The 13,409-nt window shown below is 39.9% G+C and overlaps 1 protein-coding gene across 1 annotated transcript in view; it reads right to left on the reverse strand.

Moving 5' to 3' along the window:
- SEMA3B (semaphorin 3B) overlaps positions 1 to 13,409 on the reverse strand; it is an 898,347-nt gene that overhangs the window by 63,662 nt on the left and 821,276 nt on the right. Inside the window, exon 15 of the mRNA XM_044078181.1 lies at positions 11,551 to 11,708. Within this exon, the coding sequence (XP_043934116.1) occupies positions 11,551 to 11,708 (158 nt within the window). The remainder of the gene's footprint in view (positions 1 to 11,550; positions 11,709 to 13,409) is intronic.

Consider the following 13,409-nt stretch of genomic DNA (forward strand, 5'->3'; position numbering starts at 1 on the left):
ATTGGGGTGTATATCACCACCACAGAGAATCTGTGATAATATACATGTATGTTTGTGTGACAATTTGGAGAGTATGTGAAGGTGATTGCTGAAGTGGTTAGTGGTATTACTGACAACTACATATTTGATGTGGACATATGCAATAGGTGTGTGATTGCAGAGTTGGGAGAAGATGGCAAGATAGGAGAGTGAGGAGAGGATGGTATTAGTATAATACAGTGTGGGGCTACGGACAGGTTGTATCTGTAGGTGACTGTACTGTAGGAGAGTTTGGGCTGAAGAAAGAGCATGGTGTGTATTATTTTTAAAATGTAAGTTATCTGAATAATGTGATAAAGATAAAGGTAAAGAGGGGTGTTGGTGCAGTGTGGTGGGAGTAGCGTGATTAAGAACTATTGCAATTAAGTTGTGTGAGGAGAGGGAGAAGTGTTACAAATAGTATGACTGGTCAGCTGAGGTTTGACTGGCAGATGGAGGCTGATTCTTGATTGGGGGAAGTTAGGGGAGTGGTTAGTATTGGTATAAGTCTAGGTGATGCAGGGATGGGTGGGAATGGGGGTAGGGTATGGGGAGCAGAGTGAGCCCAAGCATAGCGAGGGCAAACGGAGTGGGCAGGCACTCCCTCACAGAAGAGTGCAAAGAAAAACAATCAGTATGGAAGTAGAAGCCTTGGAGCTATAATGTAAGTGAAAGCAAGGAAGAGTATTAATTTGAGATATACTAATTTACAAATGAATGGAGATATTCTTAAGAAATGTCTGAATTTATCTGACTTTTTGCTCAATTTCCTTTTTATGTTTCATTTCATACAGAGCTCTGGCAACCAAAATGTCTGAAACCGCCATACACAGATGTAGACAATGAAGTTATCATACAGATCCTACAGCAACACATCTTACTCCTGTTAGACAGAGGGAGCAGGTAATTAATCAAGTGAATGTTACATGGCTGTGATTATCAAAAAAATCAGACATCGGGCCAGTGATATGATAAAGAATGTCAAACATCAGACAGCTGCAATTGCCAGGAAGAGATGGCTACTGGTGCAGATCCTGCTACCAAACCACCACTGACTGAGACAGAAGAATTCCTGTTCACTATTAGAGATCCAGACAGCTCAGCAAGAGGTTCCCATACAATTACTGATGTTGGTGCTGATATGGAGAACAAAGTATGTCTACTGCTAAACTTCCAGGTATGCCCTCTAATAAAATAATTTCACTTCTATATGTATATAAATATATATATATATATATATATATATATATATATATATATATATATATATATATATATTTATAAATACACTTCTATATGTATATATATATATATATATATATATATATATATTTATAAATAGATGCATACACAGTATAGACAGATACATATAGCTAGATATCTTATATCTTTATATATACAGAGAGACAGAGCAAGAAGGGTTGCTGAGAAGAGAGACTGAAATAGAGAGAACAATGGTGGGGGAGAAAAAAACTGGAGAAAAGACTTTTGAATAAGATGGTGTTATTATGCAGGTGGTGGTGCTGCGGTAGCACTGTCGCCTCATAGCAAGATGCTGTCCCATTTGATTCTCAGCTAGAGCATCTTCTGTGTGGAGGCATACATGAATGGGGCATGCCTTCGTTGAAGGTTGTGCATCAGGGCTGGTAACCCAGTACGTAAAAATCCACTACCAATCATTAGTGGACTGGAGTTCCGCTGTGGCGACCCCTAACCGGGAAAAGCCGAAAGACACAAACAAACAGAGGATTGTTTCTGATTCTTCTGTCATTGCATTGTGATGCTTATCATCCATGTTTCATCTTCCTTTCTTCTGTGTAGGCACATCTGGTATTGCCTTTGCACAACCACCTGCATATGCTACGCACACATTTTTTATTGCTCTATATAAATTAGATTTATATGTAGACGAAAGTATTTTTTAATTGCATTTACATCTATTATTGCTTAGATTATGTTTAACATAACAGAAGTTGGATCATTTTTTATTCTGTTTCTCTTTTTGTTGTGTTGATTACTTATTATCATAGGAGATTCTGCCAGCGGCACTATGTAACTCCTACTGTCTGATGTCACAGTATTTGGACCTTCACAATTGGATGGGATGTCATGAGTTTTCCCCCTGTTCTAGCCCTGTGTTCTGTATGGCCTGAGTCTATCAGTAAGAAAAGTATTATCCTAACACCCCCCTACATATCCTTAGTTACCTCCCTATTAACATGGTCCCCTCGTATAGAAGCCCATGATACTCAGGAGCCATATTGTTTGGGGTGCACAGCTAGGCTTCTAAAGACAGTAGTTTTTAGCCTAGTAACAACCTATGATGATGATGGTGATGATGAGGTACAGTCTGCGGATGCAGAGGGTCGATCTGACACTGAGACTGTGGTTCTTACATCTCCTGCCCATATTTTGAACACAGTCAGAATAGCCACATATACACATGCCATAGAACCCTCTAATACAGGACAGTTTGATGATGATGCAGTTGATCAGGGTGGTCCAATGACTCTAGTTACAGAGCTAGCTGAGTCTCCCCAAAACCAAAGTGAAACTGATGTGCAAACTGGAGCGTTCTTAAAGGTGCTCAGAGGAGGCCTGCTGTCCACCCTCCTCTTGATTTTGGCGTCTCAGTAAGTGCCACTGAACATATGTGTAAAGCTGTCATGGAGACACTTGCATGTTTCAACAGTGCCTCAGAAGAGATAGTGCAAGTACTAAATGTGCATTCTGAAGTTTGAAACTGTCTGAACCATGTAGGTGACTCCTTGAATATGATGAATGACAAACTGGGTTGGGTAGTGTCTGTAATGGAATGCCTGCTGGGGCAGGGTCAGCATCCATGTGGCTGGAGAGCTGCTACATCATCAAGTGTTAGTCAATGTGACCATGCCAGATCCTGCTCCAGTAGTGGCACTACTTCCATTGCTCTGTCAGTGACTGAACTGTCCAGATCCAGATGTGGTAAGTCACATGGTCATGGTCGTGGATGTCATCATGATGAGAGCTCATCCAGCAGACACTGTTTACACTTAGGAATCACCACAGCTTCTAGGCAGGACCATGAAAGTAGCAGTGCAAATCTTGGCAGAGGCAGTTGCGGTTGGGGGTGATGACTCTGAACTTACTGCTCTACAATGCATGACTTATAACTGTCTGAGATGCCAGCATGTAGTGCTAGCACAGTGCTTGATTTTGTTCATGTAGGCATACATGCATTAAAAATTATCTTGGCCACACCAACTCACACACACACACTCACACACACACACACACACACACACACACACACACACACACACACACACACACACACACACACACACACACACACACACACACACACACACACACACACACACACACACAGAGTTATGTAAACATTAGCGCCGACTGATATAATTCTCTTGTCACTGGCCCTAACAACTGCATACTCGCTGAAACCTTTTTTTCTCTCTCACACAAACACACTTTTTTGGTATCAGGCTTGCCATCCTATAACCCCCCCACCTCTATTATGGGCAAGTGATGATGATCTTACCCTACCTTTTGTATACTTCTTTGTGACTTTGGGATGACTATGTCTGATATACTGAGGGATAGCTAATGCTTGCCTATTCAGGTACTCACTTTCATTGAATGTCTCACAAAAAATGTGTAATTGATAATTTTTATTTCCTGCTCAGCTGTAAATGATTGGTTATTCACTTCTTCACACTAACAGTATTTGTTGTATTTTTGTTACTAATGTAGTCATGATAGACAGTTAATAACAACTTGCATCTATACTTGTGCAAATGATGCGGCTGTTGACCTGCTTGCGCACTTTTGATTTATATACACTGGTCAGCTGAAAGCAGAGCCGAATCCAGCACTATATGAGCTAGGCAGCTGCCTAGGGCCCACTTACTCTGGGGAGAGATGCTTGGGGCTGCCACATCATTTAATTTTTTAAATAAACCAAGAAGCATGGTCTTTCTTCTTTTTGAAACAAACTCACATTGTACCAGGGAACTCCTTCTGCTTTCCCTTTCAGTGAAGGTGTGTGTGTGTGTGTGTGTGTGTGTGTGTGTGTGTGTGTGTGTGTGTGTGTGTGTGTGTGTGTGTGTGTGTGTGTGTGTGTGTGTGTGTGTGTGTGTGTGTATGTCTGTGTGTGTAAGGTAAGGGATGGCAGGTTAATTAATTAGCTCACTCAGGATCATGTACCTTGGCTAGAGGAGACAAGAGCCTTAATTCTTTACACCAACTACAACTGCTCACTTAATTACAAGAGTTGATTGAAATGTGCTGAAATGGGTAATTTTGTCTTTTATTGGTTCATACATTTCACTTCAAAGCTTAATGGAAAAAAATCTTCAAAACTACAGGGGTGCATTTTCCAGCAATGCGAGTTTCAGTGCACTTTCAGGCAATGTGAGTTTCAAGGGAATAGAAATTTATTGTTGTTCACACTAAATTTATTTTTAATGTGCAACTGTTTTGTTTAGCAAATGGCTGTCAGTGTTTATTGTGTAGAATTTCTAAGCAGTGTTAGCAGAATAACAAGTAGAAATCTTGCCTTTGCTACTAAAGTCTGTGAGGTCTACGTCCACACCATGTAGATGGATTGCTGCTATTGCAGTGCATTTTAATTTGGATGGGGGAGTGGTAAACTCCTGAGACTGTCATCCTTTGGATGAGATGCTAAACTGAGGCCACATCTCTTGGTTTTAATGGTAGGTAGCAAGATCTTCTACTTCCACCTGAGCTATCAAAAAGGGTAGGAGGAAGTTCCCTAATACCCTGGTCAAATTTCCCCAAGTAGTATAAATTCCACCAACGATTTCCCCTGCAAAGATATTACTAGCCAAATAGGACTAACTTGGTCAACAAAGGATATTTAAATTAAAAGTTTTATATTAAAGCCATCTCTGCCTTCATTTCAAAAGTAAAGAAGAAAATTGTATGCATGCTCACAGCTTTCAGAAGGGTTTATGGAAAACGGGGGAGAGAGACAAGTAATTGGAAATCAGAATGGCTATGGTACATTCCCCTGCCTAGGGCCCATTTTGATGATGATCCGGCTCTGACTGAAATGCTTGATGCACAGTATTGGGCAGAATCATATCTGTATAGAGCATAAATCAGTCATGAGCTAATGCTGACATTACTGTACAGTTGAGCAATGCTTCATCTTATTGATATAAACGTTTGCTGACATAACACAACCATTTCATGGTTAAGTAAAGATTGAGGACTTTGGCAAACATCAATTTTAGTATCTATATGTGCTTAAGATCTTAGTTTTCTCATTTAAGTAGTGTTTGTTTGTGCTATCCTTTGCCTATTAACCAGATACAAGGCATATTGTCAAAACACTGAGTCAAAGGGTAGCACCATAAGAGAGAGATGCAGAGAGGAGGCACCACCACCTTTCACAACATCACCAGCAAGTGCGGTAAAGTCCTTACTGAAGATAATTTTCCAGAAGGCAGCTGGTCCAGATAATATTGGTAGAAGGAAACACATAACCTGTGCTTCAATGCTTGTTGATGTTCTGGCTGATATATTCAATCTCTCCCTTGTACGAACTACAATTCCAACTTGTTATAAGGCAACCACCATTATTCCACTGCCAAAAAAGGGCAAACTGCCTGAATGACTACCAGCCAATTGTATTGACTCCCATAGTGATGAAATGCTTTGAGAGAATCATTATGAGACATAGTCAGCCATTTATAACTGATACAATGGATCCCCTGCAGTTTGCATACAGATCAAATAGGTTGACAGAGGATGTACAGCATCGCATACAGTTCTTACTCATTTGGAGAATAAGGACTGTTATGCTTGATTGCTGTTTGCTGATTATAGTTTGGCCTTCATTGAGGTGATACTAACAAAGCTCATTAATAAGCTGTCCATACTGGGTGTGCCACTGACTGTTTCAATTAGGTCTTGAATTTTTTAACAGGAAGACTACAGTCCGTCAGGCTGAGGAATAACAAAAACAATAAAAATAAAAATGGGAAGTCCACAAGGCTGTATGCTGAGTCCAATGCTGTACACCCTCTTCACTTATAATTGTGCCACTTCTCAACATGACACCAGTAATGTCAAATCTGCAGCGGATACACCAGTCATTGGTCTGATCTCTGGGGGTGATGAATCAGCATACAGGAAGGAAGTGGAGAACCTTGTGAAGTGGTGTCAGAACAGTCATTTCTCTCTCTTAATACCAGCAAAACGATAGAGATGATCATTGATACATGGAGGAATAAAGGGCAGCACTTACCATTATATATTGGTGAGTCTGAGGTGGAAAGAGTGGCTACATTCAAATTCCTCTGTAGTAGCTTCCCTGAGGACCTTACCTGGATTCATAACATCACAAACCTGGTGGGGAAAAGCCGACAGGGACTGAATTTCTGAGAAGGCTGAGGAAGTTTGGCATGCCCAACAAAAGTCTCAGCAATTTCTACAGATGTACAATTGAGAGCATTCTATCTATTATAGTATGATTCTGGAATAGTACAATACGGGATCATAAGGCTCTGTCACAAGTAATAAAAACTGCACAAAACATCATTGGAGTAACACTCATTGCACTGGAATATATCTACACCAAAGAGGTTTTAGGAGTGCCCAAAATATTATCATGGACACTACCCACCCACAACACAAACTGTTAATGCTGATACCATCAAGGAGGCATTACAAGAGCATGGCATCAGAACATCCAAACTGAAAGACAGTTTTAAACCTCAAACTATTAGACTTTTTAAATAAAACTCATATACTACCTCTCACTCCAGTATTGTAGGCTGGTTCACATTTGGAGGGAAACGAGCTTTTTTTCCCACAATAGCACTCTTTTGCACAGTTATATACATTTACTGATATTGGTATTTATATTATGGTCTATTTGTTGTCTTGGATTACTTCTTGTTAAATCTCGTTGCTTTTATATGTTGCTGGTGGACTTGGAGAATAAGAATTTCATTGTACTTTGTGACACTGCCTTTAGTACATATGACAATAAAGTTGAGTTGAATTGAATTGAATATTGTGCACTGCTAGCTGGTGGTTCCCTTTCAGACTTCTCATCTGTATCTGCTGGAGCTGTTGGCTTTGTCTGTGGTCCTGGAAACTATGGTCCTGGGCCTTGTTGTCCATGTTAAAGCTGTTTCCTGAGAATTATATTGTTCAACTTGGCACAAACAGTGAGTATTTTGGCTGAAGTGGATGGATTGTACTGCAGGGCACCTCCTGATGTGTCTAGACACCGGAATCTTGATTTGTACAAGCCAAATACACATTCTGTTATACTCCTAGTTTGAGCATGGGCATCACTGCATCCCTGCACAGTGGAGTTGTGGTGGTTTCTCATGGTTGTCATGAGACTAGGTTCTAGTGCATAACCTGAGTCCCTATCTAGATACCCTCATGGAAAGTCACCCTTAGGAAACCATGTGCATAGGTCACAGTTGTGTCATATATGCAAGTGTTGAAAATGGACAGGGTTACCTACACACATATTATAGGTGATCCCTTTGGCATAACAGACAACCTAATTGTTGTCAGACAGGTATCCTTTCCTGTTAATGTACCACCTTCCCTCTTCTTTGGGTAGGGCTTTTATTTCTATGTGTGTAAAATCTATGACCTCCAGAACTTCAGGGAAGTGCACTGTGGCATAAAATTGTTGCACGGTTGTTGCTCACTCTGCTGTGGTATGGGAAACAAATATGTAGCATTGCATTTAGAAACTATTGTAAGATTCTAGAAACTGAGGCCTGCAACACCCCTAATATATCCTTGTAGGTCCCTAGAAAGCACCTTGGCTAGTATATGTAATGCTACATTTAGCATTGTTTCCACCAGGATGGGTTGTCCATGATTTCTCTTGGGACACAGGTAAGGGAAGCAGAAGTTGCATATTTCATCTAATATATCTCTTTCCACCCTGCATTGCTCTACAATTTCTGTATCATGCAGTCAATGATAAGTCAAACTGGGTCTGAACATCCTTCTTCTCAGCTGAGGTCTGGTAGCAGCAGCACCTTGAATTAGAGCCTGTTGCAGATACAGACTAGTGATGGCAGCAGTAACACCTAGAATGTTGTATTCTAAATGTCCTTATGGCTGTATTCCAAAGATTTAATGGCAAAAGGAAGCACTGAGTATACAAAATCACTATTTATGTTCCTGAATAGCTCTGTCATGTTGGATTGCTTAATTAGTATGTGATTCAGCTACTTATGCTTTTATTAGCATATTTTGCCATTTAACTGTGTTTTCATGGCACACTGCGGTGGTGGTGCTGCGGTAGCTTTGTCGCCTCACAGTAAGACGTTGTCCTGTTCGATTCTCAGCTAGAGCGTCTTCTGTGTGGAGACATGCATGAATGGGCGTACCTTAGTTGAAGGTTGTGCGTCAGGGCTGGCAACTCGGCATGTAAAAATCCACTGCCAATCATTAGCGGACCGGAGTTCCGCTGTGGCGACCCCTAACCGGGAAAAGCCGAAAGACACAACAACAACAACAACAACTGTGTTTTCAGGGCATGCCCAAAAAGCAGAGCTGCTTAATGAATACTAAATAGCTAGCTATCATGTGCACAACACGTACACAACAGTAGCAGTAAGTGTAGGCATTCATGAATCAGTCCCATAATTTTGAAGTGTTTCATCATCTTTGAAATTTTTGTGTTCTAGATACCATATGCAGTGCTGAATGCTATTACTGCACTGAAAGTTCAGATTTTATCCATCAAATGAATCTACCTTGGGATGCACTAAAATCACTAGACTATTAGGCTTGCCTTGTACTGATGAATTTATTAGTTGTCTATGAAAACAAAGGATTTTAGTGGGTGATGGACTAGAAATGATACCAGAAGATACATGGTTTTGTCTTTTATACTGTACAATTTCTTGCTATTTCTTAAGTTCTAATTATCTGCTGCTACATAAAATGGTTGTGGAAGTTACCAGTCAGATGGGAAAACAGAGTATCAGAATCACAGGAAATGCAACTATAAATGAAGCATTCTGCTTCTGAGTGGATTACACTTAAACTGAAACTAGTTTACCAAATGTGTACCATCAGAACTCAGCCTGGTGGAGTACAGGTATGAAGCCCTGATTCCTGAGTAATTAGCCTTTGATTAGTGATATGGGCACCACAGGAGCTGATGGGGATGGACAGGAGTACACAGCATTCACTCAACATGGAAGGAGGGTGAGCAGTTCAGCTTCCTTCATTGGTGACATAACTACCAGTGGGTGGGTGATTGCCAGCAAAAGCAGAGCAACAGTCCAACGTTTCCCTGGCAGAGATACATTTAAACAAAAAGGCACTTGTGGTAACATAGCATGTCTTCCTCTAGGTGGCAGTAGTTGCAGATCCTGCAAGCTGCTGGCAGGGATGGGAGTTAGGGAAGTCCACTAGATTAGCAGACTGGAGCTCTCCTTGTTACTTGACTCTTAACCCATAGAGGAACAAATGGGTTGATAAGACTCTCCAGACTGGGAAAGAATGGACAGGATAGCTCTGTCCAAATTTAGGGATATTTGGCTCTCATCTTACAGGAGAAATGATTCAACTGACATGGCACTGGTGGGGCAGCTTTTGGGCAAATCCTACAGACTAGCAAAAGAATCAATAGAGAAAAGAAGTACTCCACTAACTGTCCCACATGTGCTGAGCCAGTTCAAATATTAGTGCCACTGAAGATTCAGGATTAAGGCTAGGCCAAGTAAATGGAATGGGTCAAATAGGTGGGACAGGATGATGAGCCCATGTGCCTACTGTCCTATCCCATGGAAGGTGTTGGGACTACACACTGCTTCTGTAAGATCTGATGGGTACCAGGAGCTCTACAAGCAGAGCTCTAGCTTCAAAAAGGGGAATGACAGACATTATTTTGCAGAGATTACAGAAAAATGCATCCTTGTGAGCCTAACATCATTGCACGTTGATTCTTTTAAATAGGGCATCTGATGGACTGTTGAAGAATAATGACTCCTGGCTCTGCTCTACTCACATTCATAGACAACTTGTTCTTTGGCTTTAACAATGCAATGACCAATAGGCTTTGCACTTTGAAAAGTTCAGAGGCCAGCTCAGTGAAACATCACATTCCAGAGCAAATAAATTCTCAAACGTAGGCAGACGAAGGGTAGAAGAGGGACAAATGGGTGCAGCAATGTGATGAGGAATGGAATAGAAACAGTAAACAAACAAATATATAAACACAAGGAAATTAAATATAATCACAACATCAGGAGGTATGAATAATCAATGTAAACCATTTCATGTGCAAAGTGAAAACAAAGAATATAACGAAGGGAAAAATATTGGAGTTATCAACACCATTAAATGCAGTCATGTAAGATTGTGTAAAGTTCAACTGAATACTGGATTTCAAAGTAGGTGTCATTCTTTCACTATTTCAGGGACTGTATAAGCTATAAGATTTTGTATAGAAAAATACATGAAATATGAACAAATATACTGAAGAAGCCTATTAAGTTTGTCAGGTGGAAATAGAGATAGGGTAAGAAATCAGGTTGGAAGCATTAGGAATGTAACCATCAGAACTAATAATGGAACAATTAAATAACATTATACAGTTAAATAACATAAGAGATATGAAATAATTACGGTATATGGTAACTTAAATTGTGAAAACTCAGACACAATACAGGATTAGTATATTTGTTAAGGGATTCATAACATCTGGAGAGCTAATATATGTCAATTGTAAAATCTTTTACAAAAGTTAAAGCAGTGGCATCTGACACACAGTATGGCAATGATTGATTATTAATTATTTACTTGAGGAAAATGGACATTTTATGCAGTCATGCATGTTTGAGATTTTTTACACACTCCTTCAAGGTATACTAGGTGAGTGGATGGGTGGATGGATGGATGGATGGATGGATTGGTAGATGGGTGTCTCACATGTTAAACAGAAATCTGTGATTATGATTAAAGAGATTATCACAGATTTAGGATGTAATTTATGTACTGCATCATGTTATGCCTACATTTCTTCAATGTTTCTTTTTTATATAAGTTATGTCTAAAACTAACAAAATATTACACTTAAAAAGCTTATAAAACTATATTTCTAGCAAAGGCTTCATGTTTGTGCCTGCCAGTGGTATTAAAACTTCATCTTATGCAGTTAATACATCTTGATGCAGAGAATGGAAAAGCCCAGGGATGTGCTCTGTTAAGGCCCCTTATTTTATGTGACTTATCATTTGCATTATATTTTGTTTCTCTTTTGTTACATATGCAAATCATTTTCTTCAAAGACTGTAATCCATTGTCAGACAAGGGTATGGGCCCCAAACAGTACTGCTTCCCATGGGAAACCCTCTTTTCTCTGCAGCATAAGTCCTTAACTGCTGTATCTAAGAGCAATGGCAGTGTTATGCTCTTCTGCTGCAAATGGAGAAATCTGGAACTGTCCATTCATTTGTAAGGAATGAATTAAACAAATGTGTCAAAAATAGTGCAATGCTAGATGCTACTTACCTTTTAGTGTTGTGCAGGTATCGGGTACAGCTGCTGCCATCCCAAGCACAGTATGGATCTCTTGCTAGACAACACTCTGCACACGCTTTCCCATAGCTGCTGCACCGATGTAAAGGCAGCTGAGAAACACCTAGATCTGAACCAATGTACAACTGTTGCTGTAAACAAATAAAAAGGGCAAGATTTCAAACAAAATGCAAAAGTGCAAGAAACAGTAAGGAGAAAAACATATGAAGGTCTGCATATCAGAGATAACGCAGTGATATAAACTCTCAAAATAAACATTTCAAAAAGTCTCTCTTTTTAAGTCTTTTAAATCAAAAATGAAGGATACGCTTGCATAGTTTAATTAATAATACATTTCAGGTTGAGTATAATGCAGGACCTGCACATAATCTTGTGTTTTCTTTTCACCCTAGCTGTAGCACCTTGAATGAAAAAGCTCACTCATGAATAAACTCAATGTACTCCAAGGTGGACAGTAGAGGACTAGAACCTAAATACTATGGCATAACTCTCAAAAAATGTGCATGCCTGATATACCACAGTTCGCATTTAAGTGCACTTCTGCACAATTTCTACCTGAATTACTGTCATGAATACTAACTACAGACAGTGAAGGATGACAAATAATACAAAAAGATAGGACACAAGAGATGGCTAATAGCAATGACTAATGTTAAAAATGAATATGTTCTGTAATTTATATCACTTTTTAGCTATAGGCTTAATGATAACCCACTATGGAATTTTAAGTTTGCTTAAATCCACAATATTGAAAACCTGAAACATTAATTAAAGTGGATCTGAAACAAGGCACACTTCTATAAACTGTCAGTTCTACAAGAACTTTGTTATGTGACAAATTATGTAAAGGAGCAGAACAGTACAAATTATACGTTTGATAATGTGGAACTGGAAACATTTTGCAACACTATCAATTATCTGCTGTTGTGCTGTCTATATAAGTAAGCATTCACAACATGGTATATTTTAATATATAACGGCTAGAGTTCATAGGCTGCAGAGAAGCACAACTCAGACTTTTTACTATGAATTGTTCAGCTGAGCAAATAAAAGCAGGTATTCATCTGAGTGTCATACCATCTGACCCACCTTGTAGTATAAATACCTTAACATGACACACAGGCACTCACACTTACCCCTGCTTCAAGACATGCAAACTGGTAAAGACATTTAGATACTTGCTTACTTGTGCGTGCACATATGTGCACACACACACACACACACACACACACACACACACACACACACACACACACACACACACACACACACACACACACACACAATCACACTATTGTGCATTACTAGTCTGGACTGTCAATTAGACCAGCTTCTCCTAGTGAAATGCATAAATGCACATGGCTATATTGCCTCGTATAACTAAGCATTTGGTACTCTGCTCTGTATGCACCTTGCATACTACACATCTATTAATCACATTAATATGCAAGGTCTTGTTCAGAGCAATGTATCAGAATCTGCAATGGACTAATTTAAGCAAGCCGTCCCCCCTTCTATGCACTGATGGCACAGAGGGATGCAGTCTTCACTACTGCCCCAAGTGGCCCAAGTTTGATCAGTAGCTTGGAAGCTTTATGGCATATACATGAGAAGATGGGTGTGAGAATCCTTGAGGGAGTGCACATGATCAGATGAACATGTGCTTTGACCAGATTTCTCTGGTGGAAACTGAGGAAACTAATACATTGTGTGAACTGTGGGTGGGTGGAATGTCCTGCTGATGTCAATCCTTTGAAGAAGTAAGGGGCAGTGTAGCACTGATGCCCACCTAAGGTTTGTCACTGGGTGAGTGCAGGAGGTAAAACCTCCCC

This window comes from Protopterus annectens, chromosome 7.part0, assembly GCF_019279795.1.
Source record: "Protopterus annectens isolate FY-2018-M chromosome 7.part0, PAN1.0, whole genome shotgun sequence".
Lineage (NCBI taxonomy): Eukaryota > Metazoa > Chordata > Ceratodontiformes > Protopteridae > Protopterus > Protopterus annectens.